The 25,823-nt window shown below is 43.6% G+C and overlaps 1 protein-coding gene across 1 annotated transcript in view; it reads left to right on the forward strand.

Annotated features, from left to right (window-relative positions):
• Nucleotides 1-7,789: 7,789 nt before the first annotated feature.
• prkcaa (protein kinase C, alpha, a) overlaps nucleotides 7,790-25,823 on the forward strand; it is a 140,154-nt gene continuing 122,120 nt past the window's right edge. The window contains exons 1-2 of the mRNA XM_012827488.3: nucleotides 7,790-8,201; nucleotides 9,524-9,555. Coding sequence (XP_012682942.1) covers nucleotides 8,032-8,201; nucleotides 9,524-9,555 — 202 coding nt within the window. The 5' untranslated portion in view covers nucleotides 7,790-8,031. The remainder of the gene's footprint in view (nucleotides 8,202-9,523; nucleotides 9,556-25,823) is intronic.

Below are 25,823 nucleotides of genomic sequence, written 5' to 3' on the forward strand. Positions count from 1 at the left end.
AGAGATGGGTGTCAAAATGGTACTGGAGAAATGGGCAAAATGGGCACTTTTAAGGACCTCAAGTCAACTGTCAAACTCTGTAGATTTGTTGAATGTTACGAATGACATTTGTTACGCCCCAACTTTAGTGGCCCTATGGGGCGAACAAACATTCCACCACTGACCCAAAACAACTACTAAAAACACCTTTTAAAAGTACCAAATCCATAGGATTTATTACAAACAAGTACACAAAACTACATGACAAAATATCATGACACTACAAAATCCCAGGTTGAGAGGCAGCTAGACCAGCAGTGCCCACACTAGAAGCCTCCTCCCTGCAGCAGGAAACTGGAGTCTTTATCTGCTGCTTGATCACCTGGCCAGGTGCACCTCATCTGGCAATCAGGGGGAGCACAACCTGGGCGGAGCTACAGAAAAGGGATGGAAAGTGACAAACAAAGAACACAACACATGTGGCCATAACAACATTGCTCCAGTAAAAGTTGAAAGGTCACCAACAAACAAACTCCTAAAAAGAGTGTTGGAGGACAAAGAAAATCGCACCAATACAAACTTCAGATCCACCATGAAATCCATAAAGAGAAGCTATTTTACTGAAAACATATAATACTGAAATACGCAAAACAAAACAAGTCTTTCTAACATCATTGAGAAGTTAACAAACCGCCCTTCACAGTTGACAAGTGAACAGAATTTTCCCTGTAGTGAATAAGTTCAATGAGCTTGTCTTTTTTCAAAGGCAAAATATGTTATATCAAATCAGGCAGAACATATCCTCTCAATTAGTAACAACTGAACATTTGGAATTGCCAGCAACAAAGAGAGGGGAACTCCATTTAAATTCAGAATTTAGTTTGATAGACAATTTAAAAACAAGTATAGAATCTCAACTCTTCCACATACTACTTACATACATTGCCTACCAACTTTTTCAAATTATTTTTTCACCGTTTGGCAACAGACGTGATTAAAATTATAACGGTATTGCTGTTGTCTGGAACATTTCCTAAGTCTCTGAAAACAGCTATTATAAAGTCCCTATTCAAAACGAATAATCTAGATGCATCCATTGTGAGAAGGTGAAACCCCTCCCCCTTCTCACCGTTTCGCACTTCCGCCAGCATGGAGTCTGACTCGCGTTACCACGCGAGGGCGGGAAAGAGACTTTGAACAAGTTTGCACACACACGCTCATATGTCCGTCCATACACTCCGGGTTATTCATATCCATATAATCAGTTAGCCACCATTTCCTTACTGCTATGGACATTATTAACTAAGTGAAAGTTGGCGCGAGTTCAGATGCTGACGCCATTTCATGGTTGTAACGCGGTTTTCCCGCGGTATTGCAGAAAACACTTAAAACACAGATCACTCTTCACCCTGTTCATGAAGCTCACCATCCATTGCGTGCAAATGCAGTACCCACTATTTCATATCCCATTAACTCACTGCTCCCATATAAACCCCTGATTATTTAACACATACTGTTACTCACACTTTCTCACTCATCACTCACGTCCTGTTGTGCCTATGCGTCAGCGCGCCACTGAGGAGCAGTATTTCTCCATGTCCCACGGGGGAGGGAGAAGAGAATTGTCCTGAGGGGTGTTGGACATTCCGTTTGCTATGTATGTTAATAATATGTGTTTTGTGCGTAGTGTGTGTAAATATTGTAATATATAGCTTTGGATGCATTGCTTTAACTTGGTGTTGGTGTTCTGTATATGTTAATGATGACAGTTATTGGGTTGTCTATGGGACTAATGTGGGGAGGGCTCCCCCACCTTAATGGTTGGGTTAAGAGACTTTAAGAGATTTTCTCAATGATTTTGCCAAAGAATGGTAGATTGAATATGGGTTGGTAAATAAAGGGACCAAGCCGGCCATCCCACGTTTTGGTTTGTGGGCTAACTAGAGTAGGTGGTGAAAGCGGGGGGAAAAGGTGGAGGCAATGTTTAAGGCCTTGGAATCCCTTTCAAAATCTCCATGACCAGAGACCTGGATATCTAAATATTGGAGATGCATTTGAAAGATGGATTTTTAAGATGGATGCAGAGTTGGCAGATTTTCTCCTGAGCAGGTAAGCTCTTAGCTTCAGCTAAGGTTAGCTTACCTTAACTAATTTATCATGGTTACTAGTAGGGATGGATTTGAAGTAATTTCAACATCTGAGTACTCGCATTCATACTCTGCGTGCAGCTGGGTTATCAAGGCAGTGAGTATTTGAGAAGTGATCCCGACTAGTGCTGTCTGACGCCGTCATGCTAACACATGCTAACGTTAACTGCTATCAGTCACACTGGAGGAGCGGACGGGCCATGGCTGTTTACTACATCCATAGTAGTAGCTGGCTAGTTATCTATCTCATCAAATAAAAACCATATACCCATTCTAGAATAGTTTATAACATTTTGTGACTGAATCAATGGATGTGGGATTCTTTTTTTGGGATAATGGGCTTAGCTTTGGGTAAATCCAGCCAGCCAACCTAGCTAACATTGACAGAGTTATAAGAAATACACATGATCTGGTTTGTAATTTGCAATCAATAAAAATATTGCAAACGTATACATTAGCTGATTATATATATAACAAAAAATTGTATGCACAATGGATAATCTTGTTTTCACTTTGTCTTTCTCGATCACACATGAAAGTTGTCGAATGCGTATAAAACGCTGGTTTGCACAATTTCATATCTTGTCTGCACAGGATGTTTTTTTTGTGCGCACAAAATACTTTTCTTGTTCCCATAAGATAATTATAGAATGCTCAAATTGGTGTAACATAGGATGATTTGCAAAATTCTTTTCCGGATTTGCACAAGTGGTGGTGGAAAAAAAACGCGTCACCCCAAGAGCAGCTTGCTGAGGGCCTCGGCTATGAGGGGGCGCCCTGGGGCACTCAGGACTCTCCTGGCGCCCGTTTGGGTTTTGGTGCTGCCAAGTTGGACTCTGGTTGGACACACAAGACTTTTTTTTACCTGGATAGGTAGAAGGATCCTCAAATCTTTTGTTTGGCCTGTTCACTGATGACCAGCCATGGCATTGTGGGTTCTGGCACCTCATTGGTGTATTAACATGACCGTCACTTGGTTGAAGAAGCCAAGGATTCCTATTGTGTGGTCTGGTTGGGTTGTGTGACATCCACGGTTCACTGCAACCAGTAGAGGGCATATTTTGCCCCCCTCCATGGCCACTGGTCAGTGTCCTGGGATTAGCTGTCTGCATTAGCTGTAGCTCAGAAGGCAACGAATGGGCATGTGGGCATGTGCTTGAGTTCAGCCAGCACATTGCAGTCCATGCCACTTCTGGTTATCCTGGCAGCCTGCTCTCTTTTTGCCGCTGGGCCTCTCTCCTCATGGCCTCCCTCTCTGCTCTCTGTTAGGGAGCGAGGTGCACAGAGACCTCTTGGGAGTGGCACGGCAGCAACACTGCTTCTGCTTCGACGGCGGCTCTTGGCTTCCTGTTGGCCATATTGTCCTCCTGTGGCTACCAGATCCCCCATGGCAGCTGTTGGGGACTGCAGAGACCAACTAATGGGCACGTGCTTGAGTTCAGCCAGCACATTGCAGTCCATGCTGTTCCTGGTGATTCTGGCAGCCTGCTCTCTTTTTGCCACTAAGCCTCTCCCATCATGGCTGCCCTCTCTGCTCTCTGTGAGGGAGCGATGCACACAGAGACCTCTTGGGAGTGGAAAGCACGGGGCACCAGTGACACAGCAGCAAACACCGCTGATGCTTGTTTTCTGGCTTGGTGGGCATGCTGCCAATTAAAGGGCCATCTGCAGATCTAGGGCTCTCTGCTCCATCAGACCTGAAGCTTTTGCCCCACCAAGATCTTCTTTGGTAACCTGCCCTTCCTTCCCTGAGCTGGTTGTGGTGTTGGTGCTGAGACACTGGGAGCTGCTGCGGTGGTGCTGAGCCACTGAGGATAGTTCAGATCACAATATTGAAAAATGCCATCCTGTTATCCAAAATAAGAAATATCTCTCTCACCAGGTGTAATGTGGGTTGTAGTTTCTCTGTTCACAAATGGAACTCTTGAACATGAACATTCTACTTTGAAACTACATTATTGGTGATGTCATAGAATGCAACTTGTCATAGCTGGCCTCTCCCCTTGTTGTTTACTTATCGTGAATTTGATCAGAAACCTTTCACACATTATCACATTTATATAGCGCTGGTCCCTGTGAATATTCTTTTTACAATAAAGAACAGTTATTTTGATTTTCTTAAGAAACTAATACATGTCAAGTTTAAATTGCTAATAACATTGCAAATACAACTTGTCATAGCTGGCCTCTCCCATTGTTGTTTACTTCATCATCATCATCATCATCATCATCTTCATCATCATCTTCATCATCATTATTTATTTAGGGAGAATTGACTGAGCACAGGGCTCCTTTGCAGCAATGCCCTGATTGAGGCTACATAATACAGAAGAACAATAAATAAACAAACCATAACAAAACAAAACAGACAAAATAAATAAACAAAACACATTAAACAACTCAGAAATTAAGTATAAAAAAAAATTACATAAAGTAAATTTTTTTTATCAGAGAGTCATTTAAAACAACAGCATTGAGGCACATCCTTAGCATCTAAATGGCTCTTAAATTGGTTGACAGACAAATACTTAGTTAGTTTCAACTCCACTTGAACAGTGTTCCATTTATGGGAAGCAAAGAACTTAAAAGCTATTTTACTTATATAAGTTTTTGTAAGGGGGATTTCAAGGGAGATGAGGCTCTGTGACCGTGTGTTATGACAGATGGATTTTAATTTTAAAAGTGACATGAGATAATTAGGCAGTTTTCCCACTAAGGCTTTATAAACAAATAAAATACAGTGTTTTTCCCTCCTGTCTGCTAGAGGGGACCAACCAACATTCTTGTATAAGTTACAGTGGTGGGTCCTGAAAGCGTCTCCTGTAACAAAGCGAATAGCACTATGGTATACAGAGTCCAGGAGTTTTAAGGTAGAGGGTGCAGCATACATGTAAACAATGTCACCATAGTCAAGAACTGACAAAATTGTTGATTGCACTATTTCCATTCGGTTTTCAAAAGTAAAACAAGATCTAATTCTATAAAGAGCGCCCAGTTTAATTTTAACCTTCTTAGCTAGGTCAAGAACATGTGATTTAAATGACCTAGGTATTTAAATACCAAGGAACTTGCTCAATATTAGTCCCAGAACGGGTGCATATCCTATGGGTGGGGCGGACATTATTTCTACCATTGGAGAAAATCATGAATTTAGTCTTAGATTCATTCAGCATCAATTTGAGGGACTTTAAGGAATCCTGTACACAATCAAAAGCATGTTGAAGGTTTGAAATGATCACTTATCGTGAATTTGATCAGAAACTTTTCACAGATAATCACATTTATTTAGCGCTGGCTCCTGTGAATATTCCTTTTACAATAAAGAACAGTTATTTTGCTTTTCTTAAGAAACTAATACATGTCAAGTTTAAATTGCTAATAACATTGCAAATGCTTATTACACAACAATAATCTAATATGTAAGGATACATACATGGGATTCCACAAAGCTGTGCTCTAAAGCTCATTTATTTTGAAATCCAGTAGTCGAAATCTAGGAGGACGTGAACATGACATAACATGATGTGCCTCTGTGTTAACTGTTAGGGGCAGGCTTCTTGCCTGAAATATGATTCCACATGGCTGATAGGTCCAGTAATGAATGTTCTGGTTGGACATTTATGCTGACTAGGTGAAACACTTCCCACAAGACCTCAGAAAGGGTCAATGTCTGGTGATTATGTCCATAGAAGAATGCACTCTGTCTGTTTCTTCATCAATGCAAGGCAAGGCAACTTTATGTATCATGCACATGTGCAGCTTAATGTGCTTTACATATCACATTTTTATTCAGGAAGGCATTTCTGGCCTTGTGTTAAATCACTGCCACTAAGATTTCTATTATGCTTATGTTAACTAATTTTTATTTTATTGTATTATTATAGTTAGTTTCTAATATGTTGGCACTCTGAGATTATTCTGAATGAAGAGTGCGTTACAAATAAAATGAATTATTATTATTATATACAATAACAGGAAAGACAATAAATAATTTAAATAAATAAAATAAAATGATAAAAAATAAGAGTAAAGTGAATCAAGTAAAAAGAAGATGATAAACATAAACATAAAATATTAAAAAGTGTACTGGAAGAACATAATCATATAGAATATAGGTGCTAAAACTCACAGTTTAGACAGGTATTCCTGTAGCAAGAAAATCAGTGTTCATAAGCCTGACAAAACAAGAAAGTTTTGAGCCTTGATTTAAAAGTAGCAACATTTGGGGCACATCTAAGTGTTTCTGGGAGTTTGTTCCAGGAATAAGAAGCAAAATATTTGAGTGATGCTTTACCATGTTTTGTCTTAGGTCTATAAACAGTTAGTAGTCCCTTTCCAGACGACCAAGGGTTCTTGATATTTGATAGGGAGTAAGAAGACCTAGGAGGTATTATGGGCCCAAACCATTAATGGTTTTGTAGACCAATAAAATTATTTTAAAATCAACTATCTTGCACAGTGGAAGCCAGTGCAAAGATCAGAGAACTGGTGTGATGAGGTAGTATTTTTTAGTTTTTTGTACCCTTGCAGCTGCATTTTGAACACGCTTTAGTTTTTGGAGGGGTTTTCTTAGGAAGGCCGGTAGAAAACCTGTTGCAGTAATCTAGTCTATTAGAGATAAAAGCATGGATAAGCTTTTACAGGTCTGGTTTAGATAGAAGGCCTCTAATCCTTGCTATATTTTTTAGGTGGTAATATGCTGACTTGGTTAGTAAATGAATCTGGTTTTCAAAGTGTAAGTCAGCATCAAATAGATTTTTGCATTGCTTAGAAGCTTGCTTTGGTTTGTTATCCTGTTGCGTGATGAAATTTGTACCAGTCAAGCACTAACCACAGGTTAGCTGTAAAGTGAAACTGTGAAGTGTCTCTTTTGAAGTTATCTTTGTGCAGTTGTGCAAGAGGACTCTGCTTTTGTTTTGGTTTGGGTTAAATCCAGATTGCCCTTTCCCCTCAGAACAGTACTACTACTTAGAGGACACCTTTGTGTGAAATCTTTATGATTCTGATTAATCTTGCACAAGCACTTGTAATTTATTGAGCAAAATGTGAATTGCAGGGGGAAATGAAAGCACCATATAAATAATCTGCCGTAAACATTAAATTAAATCTGCCATTGTGTCAAGTATATATATATATATATATACACACACATCAGAGATATAACCCCAATTTAAGAACCATTGGCAGGTCTATTTATTAATTATCTGTATGGACGACTACAGAGGAACATGTACGTAAGAGAAGCTCTAATTTATGTTCATTTTATTCACTCCACTTTTCTATTCGTCTTTGGAAAATAGACATAGTAGCCTGTGGTGGAACTAATAACCTTCAATGTACTTATTTTTCTACTATCTAATATTTTACTCTTTTTTTTTTACTTCCAACTCCATGCTGATAATTAAAATACAGTGAATAAATGCTCTTTGCCATTCTTAGTCATTTACTCATTGATTTGTGTGGCATTCAATTATTTTAAGCAATTTCATAATTCTTTCCCTGAGCACACAGATCTTCCATTCTCATATTATAATTATTGTATGATGATACAATTATTATTATTACATTATAATTGTGACGTTAACTTGGAGCTTCCAGTTGTCAAGCACTAGGTGGTACTAATGAGCTGCAAAATATTCTTGTTCTAGGGCATATCCCTCCCCTAAGGGAGTAAATCCACTGACGTCACCTCAAGTGCAAGAAGAAAAGAAAGCGTTCAGTGAAAGCTGTCATGAAGTAGTTGTAGCGACAGTACAGCAAGCCTTCAGTGAGTTCGGGTACTAGTTACACTCCAAGCCGAGACTTCAAACCGCTGGTTCAACAATTACGCAAGAAACGAAAATATACCTATAGAGAGCAAACCCCTCAAACTGTTCAGGGAGCAAAACTAGAAATTCTTTAGGATATGGCAGATGTCATACCAGCCAACGAGTCCTCTGAATCGGACCTTGTTAATCGATTCGCCCGCAAAGGTGCGCTGAAGCAGAAGAACGTCCATGAAGTAAAGAACCACAAATTTACTGCAAGATTTTTCAAACAACCGACTTTCTGCAGCCACTGCACCGACTTCATCTGGTAAGCATATCTCCTTTCGACAGGCAGCCTGTTGAATGGACCCTGCTCAACGTTCATGATTTGTTATTCCTTCATTTTAGGTTTTGCTTTTAACCCCACGACAAACTACTGCCGTTCTTTGCGTTGCTAAAGTGTAGGTGAACCGTACTTGATGAAAATTCAACCTTTGGCATTTCCTCTGTGGAATTTTGTACCACTACGGAAACTATGAAATGCTAACCTTGCCTTGTTTTATAGCAAGAAACGCACACGCTGACACCCACTCCTTTCGACAAATTGTGTCAACTTTGCTATTTAGTGCATACCTTAAACCATATGTCTGTGTTTGATCGCATGTCTAATTCGCGATCTTCAATTTGTTCTTTAGTGTCCCAGCCAAGCCTGTTTTATTTCCGTTTACTTTTGACAGATTGTTGAATTTACCATATTAAAGAGACCCACCCTTATTTGCCTCTTGCCATGGTCAAAGGGGTGTGTTTATTGGGATGGTAGTGTGTTAGTATGGAACATATTAGGCTGACACACTGAAATGTAACGAGACTGGGCAAACACCATCTTTAGGTCGTGGTGTCAAAAGCAAATAAGTGGGCCTAGCTTGGGCTACACCACCATCTACAATGATGATCGAAGTTGACTGTGAGCTCAGAGAACATTGACAAACCAATCCCACTTATAGTTTTTGACAGCCCCGTATACCAAGTGGTCGTTCATTTAAAACGCATTAAATTCATTAAGTTGTTTTGAAGGACGATCAAAGACCGCAGTTATGTCACCATGTACTTTAAGTCCACGTACCAATAGTGCCTATGTCCATGTTTTTCATTCTGAGACACTGAATTCCCCTTATTTGTGCTACGCACTCACTCAAGTGTGCCAATGGTTCTATCTGTTGCTTGAATCAGTGCAATTTGACACACAATTCAGACACATTTGCATTCAAGATAAAAGTTAGTCCACATTTACTGCTTCAGATATTCTTTATGGCAACCAGTTCACAAGAAGATAGCATATTCTTGAGAAATTCTTTACTTTTTTAACATTTATGAATGTTTTATGTTCTAAATTGAGACTTTAAATACCATTATGACTTATATCAAAACTTTACGTGAGTCTCCATAGAAGAACACTTTAACTGACTCAGATTATTAGCATCAAAGACAAACCACTGACAGTTTCAAGCCCATTAAGAGATTTAGGAAATTGTGTTCTTCGATTGCGACTGTATATGAGACTATTCATGTGAACTATGTCTCTCTCTCTCTCTCCCTCTCTCTCTGTCTTTGTCTCCCCCTTTTTCTATCTCTCTCTCTCTCTCTCTACAGGGGATTTGGCAAGCAAGGATTCCAGTGCCAAGGTAAGAGATTGAATTGATTGATACGTGGACCTCACCTCATTGCCGAGCCTGAATAGTAGACCTGAAACTGGTGAATGATGATGCTATGATTGTGAATGAGACTGAAAGTGAGGAAGTGTTCTTTTGAGGTAGAAGGCGTCTTCTCATCATATGTGCACAACAGGGCATGTTAAATTATTCAGTGCACGCTCACTAATGCTTTTAGAGTGATCTGTTGCAGTGATCTCATGAGGCTTTGTAGTGTGTGTGTGTACCAGGAATCGAGAAACACTTTTACAGATGCTAAAATGATCAAAAGTTCTTGAAAAGTCAGCACAGGTTGGCGAGATTTCTGTTGGCAAAAGAAGGCCTGCTTTTCTCAAACCGTGACCTTTACACATTTATTGAAACATGCACTACATCAGTTCACTCCTTCACTGTTAGGGGAGATTGCTGACATTGACACGGCAAAGGAAGACCTTGCTTCCCCTAAACTTTAACCTTAGCGTGTCTGATATTCTCTCTACACTGGAAAGACTTTAAAGTGGAGCATCACATCCTTCGCAGTTAAGAAAGCTGCAAACTGCCTTGATCAGAGGCGCCAGACACTGCTTCACAGCTGGCAGGAGTTGAAGCTCTCTGTGCAGAAAAGACATCCATGTCTCAGGGTTCATGAAAACCTCAGTCCAGGATGCAGCAGGTTTTGACACTTAGGTCATTGAGGAAAATGAACATGTTTCTTTCAACAGTGCATTAGTGGCATAGAGCCAAGCTGGTTGTGATAAGGGCAGTATGAGGCTTACATCCCTATAGCCAGTGCAGGTTGTTTTTGGCACTGATACGGCCTGTGTTACATCAGCTGTTTAGTGTCGATGATGGTGGTTTTTGTTACCTGAAATAGATATTCAGCATTGTTGTTGGAGGATTGTGGTTGGTCAACCTGGAGCAAGGCTGATTGACAAATAGGTTTGTGTAGCTTCACTCCGATTTTGTGCTGAGATAACAATAGCTGTGTGTCTCTGGGCTCCTAGACTCTTGTCACCTGTGGTTGTTTGTCTGCCTGTTGCCAAATTGAACTGAATGGGAGGTGTTCTTCTCGGGGGAAGATTGGGTGGACTGACAGCAAATCAAATCAAATCCCACACGCTCGTCCTGTGGGGAATGAGTCACCCATCGGTTGGCTGTCTCGCATGCACCGGCCAACTGCCACTTTTCTATAGGATGCCGGTCTATACTTGCTGTCCAAGGGGCTACAGCAACAAATTATAAAACAGATGAAACGCAGCATCTATCTGATTCCAATACAGTGCCATGTTTGTATACGTTGGAAAATACAAGAAACTGTTGGATTAAGCTAGAAAATGTTTGTGAATCATTTAGCTTTAGATTTTTTTCTTTTTTTATAGAGACACTGATAATGACACTGAGGAGAGACGCTGTGTACAGGTTGCTGTATGTTGCCTCGTTCCATTCACAAAAAGCCTCCGGCACTGCTGACAGTCAGGGCCAAGTGGAGGAAAAGAATAATTACAGTAATTATCTGTGGCCACAGAGTGAGCTGATGTTCCTCCGGGCCATGGCCGTGTCTCCAACTGAAGATGGCTCCTGCAGGAGGACAGGCCTGCTCCAGCAGCTGCTCCGGTGGAGACGGTTCTGTGCGTGGAGATCCACCAGCGTAGCTTTCCTCCCTAGTTCATTATTGCGTTTTCTTCTGCATGGCTCAGCAACATTTTTTTTATAGTTATAGTTACAGTATTTAGCAGACGATTTTGTCCAAAACATTAGGAAAAAATTGCATTGCAACAGTATAGTTCAAAATGGGTCAGTGAAGACGAATTTTGTGGAATAGCTGGATTGTCTGGGATACCAGGAGCTCAGTTTGGGAAAGATTGAGCTGAAGGGGTTGATCCCTCATCCAAACTGAAATACCACTGAGACGAATGCAGAAATTCAGGCCGATGTTGTGCGGTCATCTGGGAGGAAGGACAAGTACAGTTGAGTGTCATTCAATGGGATCAGATGATCTCACCTAAGGAAGTGGTGTAAATAGAAAATAGGCCCAAGTACAGATCCCTGATGTACACCAGTGAAGAGATGGTGAGATTTTGACACTTGTCCCTTCCAAGACACACTGAGGTCTGATTGAAACCAACCATGTGCTTCCCCCTAAAATTCCCAGGTCAGACAGCATAGAAAGGAGGATGTCATGGTTCAATGTGTCAAAAGCTGCTGACAAGTCAAGTAAAATCAGAACTGATGACTGAGCAGAGGCTTCTGCTACTCTCAATGCTTCAGTCACAGATTAAAGTGCAGTTTCAGTAGAATGACCACCCTTAAAACCAGACTGCTTAGGGTCTAACAAATTGCTCTGAGACAGAAAATCAGAAACTTGCTTGAGGACAATCTTTTTAAGAATCTTTCAAGTAGGCAAGAGGGAAGACGGGTCTATCATTCTTCACATCAGATGGGGTTAAGTGAAACTTTCTTAAGCAAAGGAGTAACCCGAGTCTGTTGTATGATGTAGGGACGTTTCTGAATGAACTGATTGAGGCATTGACAACATGTGTGATGGCAGGTCAAATTGTAAGTGAGAGAGACAGGAGAAGGGTGGTTGGAGTGGGGGCCAGGAGACATGTCAGAGTAATACAAATAGCATGTCTTTTAATATGAAGAAATGCTTCAGTGTAAATATATGACCGACAGATATGTAGATATTCAGGAAGAGTGCTAGAGCGATGGAAGGGAGGGAGAGGAAGTGTGAATAAGAGAGAGATAAAAAAAAAAACCTGCTCTTGCCTAATACTGGTGTCTGCTTTCAATTCATTCAGTGAAGTCAAACTGAGCCTTTGTTGCTGAAATATACTTTACACAAAATGTTGATGGTTTAGATCACTACTGTTGCATACAGCCAGGTATCAGTCTTTGGGATTATCCTTATGTAATGAAAGCCTGTGGGCACAGAGCTGCCGGTTTTCGTACCGTGTTTTTTTTTTTTAAACAGCGCAGGTTGCACTGACATCCGTCAAGCAAGATAAGGTACACTATAGGTAAATTAAACTAAACTCCCAACCTCCCCTCCAACAAATAAACAAAAACAACAACAAAAAGGGCATTGATGGGGATAGTGAGCTTTAGGGTATCCATAGCTGAATGTCTCACTGATACACTCACCTCGTAGATTTCTCAGTATATAGTCTCTGTGTACCCCATATACTCCACCAAGTCCACCTGAGGGATGACTGAGCCAACGAGGTTGTGCTGGGTTTGTGCTGGGTTTGTGCTCTTGTGTTTGACCAAGTAGTTATATGTCACCGATAAGGGCGGACGGTGTTGACGGTGTCTAGGTTTGGACGTAGAGACGTGTTGGCTCTCCTTTGAATATTTCATGGTGATGTAGCACTGAAGGTGCTGTAGGTGACGCCGTGCCGGGGAGCCCCTCTCCAGGGCCTTCTCAGCTAGTGGGGGATCCTGGGACGGAGGTGTAGAGAGGTGTAGAGAAAGAGAGACATTTAGAGAGAGAGAGAGAGAAAGAATAAATGGTAGACAAAGCAATCGTACAAAACAAATACCATGCATAAATATTTCACAAACAGCTGCTTTCTGTTGCCCTTCCCATTCCCAAATGGGAACCGAAGGTTTTCTCCTCTTTATCATCTCTCTGTTCCTTGCCATATTTCCTTTGCGTTTGCCCTTCCGGTTTAATCAGCACTAAGCAAAGAGGCACAGCGCTGATGATACATGATACAGCGCAAAACATAGCGCTGATGCTCTGCGTCAGTTCAATGGTCTTTACTGTGAGTGCTAACCCTAGAAAATACAATGATAATACTGCTCAGGCCATGCCACGCTGTATGTTGAAGTGTTTCTGGTGTATCGCCCAAGCTTAGTATAATGTGCCCAAACTGCTATAGCTATGCGTAATAGTCTCATGATTTTGTTTGTGAGTGTACATGGATGCAAGGCTTAGTTAAATATTGGCCAATATGTGAATTTGTATTATTAGATATGGCTTACTATAAATATGTGTTATGCCATGTCATTGCTGTTGAAATGATTTTGAAGGCCAGCGAAACAACATGATGGAAGTGATTTGAAAATAAGGGTAGTTGCTTGGGTTTACCACCATGAGCTGCTCACTCTCTCCAGCTGCCTCTCACTGTCTCTCCACCTGCCTCTCACTCTCTCTCCAGCTGCCTCTCACTCTCTCTCCACCTGCCTCTCACTCTCTCTCCAGCTGCCTCTCACTCTCTCTACAGCTGCCTCTCACTCTCTCTCCACCTGCCTCTCACTCTCTCTCCACCTGCCTCTCACTCTCTCTCCACCTGCCTCTCACTCTCTCTCTCACACACGCACTTTCTCACCTAAATCAGGCCTGGTGTCTGTTGAATAAATAATGCTCTTGATCTGCTCCCTAATTAAGATCGAGGCGGCGCGACAAGGGGCCGTATCAGCTGTGCTGTTCAGAGCCAAAGGGCCTGCTTAAAAATACCTGGCCTCTCGCATCCATTATTTAGCAGGTGCCTTGAAATCGGTGCCGGAGACAACAGCCAAGCGAGATTGAAAGAAAGACTAGCGGGAGCAAGACTAGCGTTTAATTAGGATCAGCTGTTTGGAGGTGTTATTGCTGGGGCGGAATTCGTTTTCGTGTATCTCACTCCAGGTGAACCAATTACGTCTCATTTCACAACAGGTGCCGTTTTGAGGGATATTAAGATAGAGATTAAGATGTCTGATTCAAGTTCTTGTTGAAACTGCTTGGGATCACTTGAACCATTTGTTTTTATCTTAATCGTTTGGTGAAATGAGTATATCTGTAAATGGACTGAGTTGAACGGCACCAGCAGAGCCCCCTCCCTTAGACCCGGCAGTACGGGAAGTCAAGGCTTGAAGAAACGTTAGGGCGGCGTGCCCGCGTGCCCGTTCCAATCCAGTACACCGAGGTGTCAAGTCTCTGCCACTCCGTCCCTGCTCTTCAGAGCTGAGGAATCAGTGGAGCTCAAAGGCCGTGCTGGACATGATCGTATCTGATATCTGTTCCCAGGTGCTCACCTCAAGCAGATCCCTATCAGCTCCGCCGGCCGCCTCCCTTTGTTTCTGCTCACCCTGCCCAGCAGCGCTACTCACAGCGTCTAATTTCACTGAACTGCCTCTGGAGAACTTCATCTCTTTCTTTCTTTTTTTTTTTTTTTTTACCCGCTCCTCTACAATTAGCTGACAACATGAAAAATGTGGTTGTTTTTTTTCACGCACGGTTGTGCCAAACACTAAATCCTGGACTCAAATGTTATCTGTGTGCAGCTCGGCTCATTAGAGCTACACGGCCATTTATCACCAAAAATGCTTTCAAGCCGCCATGACAGTCTAATAAACCAAAGCGATACACGCTACTGGGAAGCTGTTCAACAGCAGTCATCAGGGTTCGTGCCAGATACGCTGTTTAGAAACTCCCAACCCATACAGCGCTAGTTGAGTGGTTTCGGTTAAATTATTAGACTTGCAGGTTTTGATAGAGAAAGAAATAGGGAGGTAGAGATAGACAAAGAGATAAGGAGATGAGAGAGAGAGAGAGAGAGAGAATGTATGAGAGAGAGAGAGAATGTATGAGAGAGAGAGAGAATGTATGAGAGAGAGAGAGAATGTATGAGAGAGAGAGAATGTGTGAGTGAGAGAGAATGTGTGAGTGAGTGAGAATGTGTGAGTGAGTGAGTGAGTGAGTGAGTGAGTGAGTGAGTGAGTGAGTGAGTGAGTGAGTGAGTGAGTGAGTGAGTGAGTGAGTGAGTGAGTGAGTGAGTGAGTGAGTGAGTGAGTGAGAGAGAGAGAGACCCAAGCCAAAGGGACAGGATTGAAGACTCTTCTGACAAGTCATAATGCATCATAACCATAAGGCCATGAACGCCTCTCCCTGGTGTGTAGCTAGCAGAAGTCATGGATTTGTCCTCTCCCTGGTGTGTAGCTAGCAGAAGTCATGGATTTGTCCTCTCCCTGGTGTGTAGCTAGCAGAAGTCATGGATTTGTCCTGTCCCTGATACAGCCATAAGAAGCTTTATGTGTTTATGATGGTTCCTGATAAATCTCATGCCTGGGCTTATTGAACAGACTTAATAAATATAGAGCACATGGAAAGCTGGGCTGTCATGTCATCATCAAACAGAATGTATTTATCATCATAGCATAGCATAGCGTGAGCGTAACCAACATGGCATGTGTAAATGCATGTGGAATGTCAAGCCATAATCATCTAGACTTTGGCTTTTTGGAGTTCATTGCATACAGCTCAATCAGCAATCAGATTGAGATGCTGAATGTGGGGGGGTGTGTGAGTGAGCTGTGAGCGGACAGTAACAACGCTAGACAGACTCCCAATTGAACTTGCCTCGCATGAACTGCGTTAAACAGCCAAGTGTCAACAGGAAATGTTTCATCCTCATCCTTCCATCCCTCCCTCCCTTCCAGCGCCCTCCTACCCCTGCTCTCTCTCTCTCTCTCTCTCATTCTCTCCCCTGTCTGCCTAGAAGACCTGTCACAGACCACAGGGCCGTTCTTAGATCCCATGCGTCTGTAGTCTGCAATGTTTACTCAAGTCCATCCGAAGGCTCCTAATGCAACCGATACACACAGAGAGAGAGAGAGTGATGGGGAGAGAGAGAGAGAGAGAGAGAGAGAGAGAGAGAGAGAGAGAGAGATGGTGAGAGAGAGAGAGAGAGAGAGATGGTGAGAGAGGGGCAGCCCTGACTTCACCATTTCTCTTTCAAGAGCCCTTTGATCTGACTAAATTGCAGCAGCATGCCCAGCAATCACTTGTTCTTGTCATCGCCCGTTACTGGTCCATCCGTCTTCTCTCTCCGTCACCACGTGGTGTCTCGGGTCTGTATTACCAGTTCTGCTTCTAAGTATGTTCTTGGAACATTCAGAATGGACTAGACAGCACTTGTTGAATTCCCACTCTGGTTTTCGTCTGGCACGGAGGCCCTGGGAAGCGGTCATGTTCCCGTGGCAGTTTTCTGCACTGCTGATGGCAACTGTGACACCGCTGGGCCCTCGGCTGTTTTTGTAACGCGTGCCTCGGAGCAGAGGTTGGAGAGTGACAGTGTGGACTCCGTTATATAAACTCTGGCCTTCCTCCAAACTCCACTCAGTGCAAGAATTTAAACCCTTCTTTAGGAATACACACACACACACACACACACACACACACACACACACACACACACACACACTCTTTCTCACACTTACACACGGACGGACAAACACACACTTGATCTTTCTTCTTTCTCTTTCTGTCTCCTGTGTGTTTTGCGCTTGTGCGCTTTGACACCAGGCCTTTTTTAGAACCTCCCAGTTAAAGGGGGAAATAGTGGTTTATCTGTTCAAGTCTCCAGTCTTGCGTTGTAGTCTCGCACCATAAAACGACACGCATCTTAACTCTGGCCTAGCTGTTTTAGACAATTCTACAGCGTTCTAACCCCTATGTTGGAGGGCCCTGTTGTTTTTGTGTGTCTCTGGTCCCTTTTGTATGCCTGTCAGATGGGAGTTCATCATGGTGTAAATGCTTTGTCATGCTTGTTTTTCGGTGAAGATGGTTAAAGAGTCAGGACCACTTATATAGGCTTGAAAGAACAGGCTCAGTACTGCAGGGTGAGCTCTGCTTGGGGTTATCTGTTTGTATGCTGAACCCACTTTTATGTGGACTGATTATGAACAAAATACATCTGAGACGGCCTAGAGGTAATGTGGCGGTGTTGAATACACTTTTAAAAAGTGCACATTGTTTGTTCCCTTCGGGATGAAGACATAATCTGTATTGTATTTAAAGGTAAGCCTGATATTAATCCAGACAAAGCTAAGGTTTATTCCTCTTTTAGAGGCTCTCGGCGCCGGTCAACTTCCAAAGTTCAGGTTTTTTTTTTGTCTTGCTAAAATGTGGATTACAGGGGACAGTCAGCGACCTCTCCTGTGGTGGGATTATTAATCCCTGTGAGGTCAGACTTGCTCTCTCACAGCGCCACGCTGGGGATGATGGGATTGAGATTATATCTATGCCTCCCTCCCTCTCTCTCTCTCTCTCTCTCTCTCTCTTTCCCTTTTCCTGTGAGTCTCTATCTCTCTCTCTCCCGCCTGACTGTATCCCTCTCCCTATTCTCTCTCTCTGTCTCTCTCTCTCCTGCTCCCAGGTGCTCTTTCTCTTTCCCACTGTCCCTCGTTCTCCCTCCCTTCTCTTCCTCCCGGTGCCTCTGTGACCTACAGCCCTATAGCAGGCAATAGCAGAAGTAAAGCGTAGGCAGATTTAGAGGTATGATTTGAATAGGCCGGCCTGGGGAGCGCGCCTGTGATAACACGGCGCTCGCGCTAGCAAATCCCTCAGGGCTCCGGTACACAGTAGCACTCCCTCTCTCATACTGTCTCACTGTCTCTCTCTCTCTCTCTCTCCTTTCTTTCTTTCTTTCTTTCTTTCTTTCTCTCTTTCTCTCACTGTCTCTCTCTCTCTTTCTCTCACTCTTTCTCTCTCTCTTTCTCTCTCTCTCCCCTGTGAATTCAAACCCCTCTCACTTCCCCCCCTCCTTCTGGGCACTTCCATCGCTCCCTCTGCTGCCGCTACTCTCCCCCCAGCTCAAGGCCCCCGGATGTGGTCTGTTCAGCCAGACGGATTTGGTGGCAGCGGCGGCGGCGGCGGCGGCTGTGGAGTCCTGGTCGGCTAGCTAGCGCTAACGTACACGTGGCCATTATGGAGATTACCCCTGAGTCGAGTGCCAGGTGTTCTAATGAGGCATGAGCAACGGTGGATAAAAACGGTACTCAGAGGGAGAGAGGGAGGGGTGGAGGGGTGGAGGCAAATGAGAGAATGGAAGAAGTGAAAGAGAAAGTGCTGTGTCACTGTGGTGTTATTTAAAGTACAGTGTCATGACCATTACTGAAAGCACAGATGAGACGTGAGGTAGAGGAGGGTGTGAACACAGGCTACGACTCACTGATAGTCTGTGGCAAGTGCCCCTTTGGGGATATGATCTATATATATTGATCAGATATCCAGTCCGGAAGCCTACATTATGGCTCAATTGAATAAAAGTGTCATACCAATTTACAAAGGAATTTGGACAAAAAATGCCTGCAAAATGCTTGAAGTTACCCAGGTGTTCCAACATGTCATCAGTCACTTGTTAAGGAGGTCACTGTCTTTCACTCTCGTCTCCTTGTATGTGTGTGTGCACACACGCAAGTGTGCGGCCCACTCTGATGTCAACTGATTAGACATAATTGATGCCATTTTGAGATGTTCCAGAACAAGGCAATGCATACAAATCCCTGCATCAGTGCTAAATAGTGTCACATAAACAAGACACATTTGAACTTTTATGATATTTTTCTTATGCAAACATTTACGGTAGCCATGACAAGCAAAACAACCTATTGCTTGGACCTGGTGTACTTTGATATACTTTGTAATTTATCGTTGTATTTTATCGTTTTGCCCCATTCGTCCCGTCGGGATTTATATTCCGTTACTGACCAGCGGACTATACATTATCCCTCACATAATCTGACTATATAATATCAGATTTATAATCTGACTATTTAATGTCATATATAAGCAGACTATATATGTCCTGGTGCTTCTGCTCTGCACTTTACACCATGCACTCAAAAGCACTCTGTCTCTCTCTAAGAGTGCGCTATCACTGAAGGAGGCGCTGCCAGTGATCTTTCAGACGCTCCAACCATGTGCCTCCCTGGTCTCTTCAGCTGTTCCCACCACAGAGTGCTTCCTTCACAGGGGCCCCCCCTTTGACATGGAGCAGGACTCTAGGGAATCCCCGTAAAGACGTGGCCTGCGCGATCCGCTGTCCGAGGCCCCGGCACAGAACAGCATGACGCCACGCAACAGAGAAACATGAGAATCTGCTCCAGTTTCAGCCCTTACTGCACCGCTTGCATTTACATTATAAGACTTAAGTCCTTTGGCAGGCGCTTTTATCGACTCACTGGTTGGGTGCAGCGCAAGCAGACCGGGAAAAATGACATCGAAAGCAAAATGCTGTTAAAATTTGCAGGTTAAAGTTAAAGAGAGTTAAAAGATGAATTTCTTTTGCAGTTCTAGATGGAGTGTACAGGTGATTAGTAAACCTGAGGTGAGATGCTGACTTCTAGGCTTTACAACCCTCCGTTTGGATGGGCATTCTTCCATTTCATACTTAGCGGAGTTCCCTGTTTGACATCGTGCTTACAAGCAGGATGTTTCTGTCATCAGGTCCGGTATGAATATGGTTTAAATATAATATATATTTATTATTTATTTATTATATATACTCTTCTCTTGGCCTGCTGGAAACCCAATATGACCAAGTGTCCTTCCCATGGCGCTGAGGGTACACAAACAGCGCATAGTGAGGATGATGATGATGATGATGATGATGATTGACAAGGGGGGGTCAGACTGGGAAATGGAGAGGAGAGAGTGTTAGGGGAATGAATTGAACATGGCCTGAAAAAAACTCTGATCCTCTCTCATCCTCATCCACATCCCCACTTTGCCAGCATTTGTTTTGAGAGTTTTTGTCCCATTTAGGGATTTAGCTTTTGATTCAGGATGTTCGGAGATGTTCCTGAACATTGCGTTTGTCTCCCAAACAACCCACCCCACCACTCGCTTCAGTTTTTTCACCCCACTGGTTCTGCCTTCGCTTGTTCCTCTGCCATGCTGTCCGGCTGTTTGATGCTATTAATACCAGCTGCCATCGCCGCTTCCGAGGAGGCCCTCAGCCTCATGAGACGCAGAAGCGCTCACTCCAAAGGAAATGCTCTTCCGCTGTCGCACGTTTTCTGTCGCTCTCTTGCTCCTTTCATTGTCAGGGGGCAGATCTTTTCTCATCTGCCCCGTCTGGATAGTGTAGTGAGGTCCTCGTGAGGAACACAGACGTGGTGTCGTCTGGACTGTGTTTGCTGTGGCTCTTCACACCCCCCCCCCCCCCCCCCCCCCCTCGAATGAAACAAAACAGGCCGTTCGTTGTCATTGTCGGGGGATTAATCACTCATCTCTTATTACTTTGTCTTGGTTTCCACTTTTGCTGTTGCGTGTAAACATAAGCGGGTATGGTGTGTGTCCGCCATCTTGGCTCCGCTTCAGATTAATGTCAGTAGGCTCTTGCAACCGCTGCCTAAGACTGAGAGTGACTTGAGGTTTGAGATGAAGCTATCCTGATCGAACATCCATGGAAGCTGATTTAGAAGTTCGAACAAAGAGAGTAAGCATGAGGCATAGTACTGAACATACAGATATCACAGAAAAGGTCCTCATTGCTCACTTATGCCCTCGCTTTACTGCATGAGCCGGGGGGGTTTGTTCCTCTGTCTCATCAAATCAAATCCTCTCCGACGTTCCAAATGGGAACAGTTCATCACAGATAATCATTTTTTAATAATGCATACACAACAATATAGCCGCTTATCCATCTGCGCTCTCTTTTGCATGGTGATGGCAAGCTTCCCTTGCCTAATACTCACCATCTGTGCCAGTTTCACTGATAAGTGCACAGCACACCCTGCAACGGGCAGCCGAACAGGCCTCAGCTCGCACTCTAGTCTCAGTTAATTGTTGCATTTGTGACACCAAAACCATCATGCGACCCTGGCATGAAGAGACGCCCTGGCAGTATCCGATCTGTATGTTAGATTAAGGGAGCAAATCGTTATTGACGTGACCTTCTGTAGTCATTTGAAATCAGTGGAGAAGGATAGGGAGGGCAGGGTGGGCCCATGGATTGCTTCTCAAAGGGGGCTTATCTCCTTAATGTGCCACAATCACTGCCAGGCGATGGAGGACTCCTCTGAAATGTCACTCATCATCAAGGGATCCGCACTCGACCCAGGTAGCTGTAAATGGCCTGTTCTATTTACCATCGTTCCTCCTCCCAGCTTTCTAGCTGGATTGAACCACACTAGCGCTACATCAGCATCAGCAGCACTGACGCCCCCCCCCCCCCCCCCCCCCCCCCCCCCCCACACGTCTACACCCATCATTGCTGATGGCAAGCAAATCCCTGAGCAGCCCGACTAAGGATTTAGAGGAGTACGCGATTCAGGATGTTCCAGGATGTTCCAGCCCCTGCAAATGGAAGACTCCCTGCTGGGCCACTCTCCTAGGCCCGCAAGCGGAACACGTTCTCGTAAAAGCCGTGTTCTGACGGATGGAGAGAGAGTCCGGGAGGGCAGAAGGTTTTCCCCCTTTTTGGCCTCTGGAATTTTCCAGACGTATGAGTGCTAAGAGGGAGTCGGAGGTTGACGTCGGAGCAGATGGAAAGAGATGTCACGCGTAGAGTTCCACGGAGGACCGATCTGTACACTGTGTCCTATACCCCACAGCAAAGCGCTTATTTGACCGTTTGTGTGTCCAGCATGTCTCTGTGTTGTAGGACATAGAACAGGTCTGGCTGTATGGTTTCCCCCTCAGGAGTGTGGGTAGACGAATAGGAAACAGTTAAGAGACGGCAGTCATGACTGCGTGAGACACAACGGTCCCAACAGAGTATCCCAGTGGGGGTTGGACAGTGTGAGCTCCTGAGCAAAAGTCTGTCTGTCCGCTCATTCTAGTGTTCAACCTATGAACCCCACTTTTCATGCACCATTTGTGGTTAAACAAACTCCATCGCTAAGCTTTTAATGAATCACCCCCCCCTAAGCCGCTTAGACATGATTAGACATTGACTCTATTTAATGTGCCTATTATTTTTTAATCCTATGTGTATTTTTTGAGCCTTCATACCAAGTTTTCAACTAGGATAACATTATGGTGGAATGAAAAACAGAATGGATTTGCCAATGGTAAAAGGCAATCAAGTTAAGCACATGCTTGTTCATTTCTCCCCCATGCTGAGTGTATCAAGCTGGGGGACATCCTGGAGGGTCTGGGTGAGGCTAACGGAGCACTATGCCTCTCGGAAAAATATTGATATGGTTGGAGATGGTAAGGGATATCTGTGAGAAAATGCCTCGTGTCATAATCTGGTGCTCAGATGTTGATCACAGATTTTTAGATTCAATTCTCCCAGGACTACATCACAGGCAGCGTTTTGTGTTTAAGATTAGTGGGTAAACGCTCGTAAACATGCCAAGGAAATGATTACAAACACATTTTAATGCACAAACCCATATATAGCTACTTTGCGGTGAACTTGCATTCCATTCTCAAAGGGGTCCAAATGCTGTTTGTGTCATGGGCAGATGTAGCTCGTCTACCTCAGCAAGTGTAATCGCTCTCCAAGCAAGGCCTGTTGTGTTGGCAGAGACAGACATGCTAGGCGCTAATCTTAGCGGCTTCCCCCAAGCCTCGCTAATTATCAGTCATCCATTCCCCCAACCCATCAGTGGGCCGTGGTGTAGGGTGGCATTGTCTCCTCTGCTGCTAATGACCTACCCCACTACTGTCATTCCTTCATGTACACTAGTTGGCAGAGCCAAAGCCAGTCTGTGTGTGTGTGTGTGTGTGTGTGTGTGTGTGTGTGTGTGTGTGTGTATAAGTGGGAAGGTTTGTATGTTGTGTGTGTGTTTGTGTGACTAAGACTGATCTGAAAGAGGGTATGTGTGTGTCTAAGCACAACATTCATGGTTTGGTATGTACCATGGTTTTGGGCTCCCAGTTCAATATGTTTTCGGTACAGCAGGGGAAACCAAAAAATTTAAACATTCAACAGTGGCTCATTGCCCATAAGTCTTACTGTAACAATTAAGGCACTCAAATACTGGCATATTGTCAATAGGAATAAATACATAACACAAATGTCAGTAGTGCTCCATCGTAACACTCTTGTTGATAATTCCTGAAATGCAGCTCGCGTTCGTTTATTCAGTGCAGGCACATTGTCCTGACTAAAATGCACACATGAAGGCACACTTTAGCGGGGCTCAAAAACGTTATGCTTTAATTCTGTATTTTCTACGACCGAGCATGGGCGCACATCCGCAACGATAAAAACTCTAGCATAACTTACTGGCACGGTCTGAATCTGCAGTTCTGTTTTGCTCGTGCAAGTAGTAGCCTTAGCCATAAATAGACTACTCTCACAGTAATTGTTCGGGTCACAGGGTGTACTGAACTGAGGAAGTCGCATAACAAAAGCGAATGTTCTGTACCGAACGGTTTCGGTATGGATACACGTACCATTACCCCCCTAGTTTGTGCTTTTTATGGTGTGTGACACTGTACACTGCATTGTTCTGCGATTTTCCTCCATATCAGTGGAGTTTCACTCATCACAAGCAAGTGAAATTTTCTTTACGAAGTCCAAGATCAAGTGCAGCGCCTTGATCTCATGATGTCCATAAATATTTACAGGCCTCTCGTAGATGAAGTCATAAATGCATTTCTTTCTTGTCACATAGTCTGTGTGATGGAGACAAGTGTCAGGTGATCAGGTCACTTTATCTCCTGAATGTCTGGAGGAGTAATAACATATATCACGAGATACACATATTTATGGAAACACCATTTAAAAACTAACCCCCTGAAAGACCTTGAGTAGACTTAAGTAAAACAAGGTACCAAGTCTTAAACCTTTACTGTACCCCGAGTCACATTACATCATAACAGGGTAATTTAGTTACATAACATGAGCACTCTTGGCTTTATTTGAACATCGGGGTGGGGAACCCATTCCTTCCCCTCCACCCTAAGAATAGCGACAGAAATACCTTAATTGTAAAGGACAATAGCCAGTATGTAACTACATAAAACAGCAAAGATTATTGGAGAGGACTTGCTGAACGCGTTTTGTAAGGCATTGTTGTAGGTCACATATATGACATAGCCTACATAGAAAAATGAAAAACAGTTCATGCACATAACACAAATCATCTCTGCTGTGTTCCATTTAATTTTCCGGGGAATATAGCGAGTGGTTATTTACACAGAATGTTCTGGGTGTCCTAGTTTCACAACATTTCAAAACCACACCATGATGATAATTGTGGATGTTGGTGTCCCAACAAGCATTTTTGATTTAAAAAATGAGGTCTGTGGTGAAAATGGTGTGTGAAAATTTCGACCGTTGAACAGACAGTATAGTATAACGATCCCCTATAGATTCTGTCATCCCAGTAATGATCATGTGGCATGTTTGATGGTGCCGTGGCGTTCTGAGAGCACTCCGGACCTCAGTGGCTGCTGGCTCACAGGGCTTTTAAGTGGAGATTGACTTATGTAATGTATAGGGGCGGGGGCAGTCTGCACAGTACGGGAGTATTACTGTGGTATTACCCCGTGCCCCATGCATTAGCAGTGAATTCAACAGATGGGGCCAGGAGAGTGGTCTAATGCACCAGGCTCCCAGTTGTAGTATAATCTTTGTTTAATTGCCCGTTGTTTCGTAACAGTAATGCCATTATCTAATGGAGAATTCTCCTTTTTAAAAAGGGGAAGAATGAGATAGGAGGATTGCCGAGATATTCTGATGATAAGCTGACCACTGCATTAGTGCGAAAGGGATGATTGTAATGGAATCAAGGCGATGGAGGAGGGGTGGGGGGGTGGGGGAAGTGCTTTCTCTCGGCGCTAAAAAGGCCATGTTTGGTGGAAAAGATTTTCTGTGAAAATGGAGAAAGACGCTACATGTGTCCGATATCTTAGATGGAGCTATGAATAGTTATTTGTCATCTGATAGGATGTCGTTCTCTTCCAGGGCTGCCGGTAGAAAAGAAGTGGTGTGTTGCTGGCTATTGCGCTTTTTTTGCTGAATGACTTCAAAGTCCAAAGGCCGTGTAGATTTTCCCCTCGCGCTGCGAAGAGCTCGTAGTCTGCATGCCTCAGCGGGCTCGTCCCTAACCTCCCTCAGACTGCAGACTCTCCCAGGACACAGTCTGCACCAGAGGAGAACTTTTTTTCCCCTCTTTCCTTAAGTGCCAAGCGCAACACTAAATTACAATGACAGGATCTGGTGGCCTGTTATATCCCCTCTCGGTATTGTTTGTTTTGTTGCTTCTTCTCAGCATGCAAAATTAGAGGGGAAAGAATGAAGGAAATAATGCACTGCACCGCACCCCTCTCACCCCACCGTCTCTTTTTTTAACTCTTTTCTCACGAAGTTGCTGTTTAGGATGTCTCTTTTTGAACTCTATTCTCATGAAGTTGCTGTTTAGGATGTCTCTTTTTGAACTCTATTCTCATGAAGTTGCTCTGGCTGGCTCACTCGTAGCAGGACTAGGCATGAGGATGTTTGAACGGAACTGTAGACCTGCACTAGAGTGTTTGATTGAACATTGATCCTGGTTAGCGCTTTCAGTTTATGTCCTCTTTCTCTGTGTCC

Source organism: Clupea harengus, chromosome 26 (assembly GCF_900700415.2).
Source record: "Clupea harengus chromosome 26, Ch_v2.0.2, whole genome shotgun sequence".
NCBI lineage: Eukaryota > Metazoa > Chordata > Actinopteri > Clupeiformes > Clupeidae > Clupea > Clupea harengus.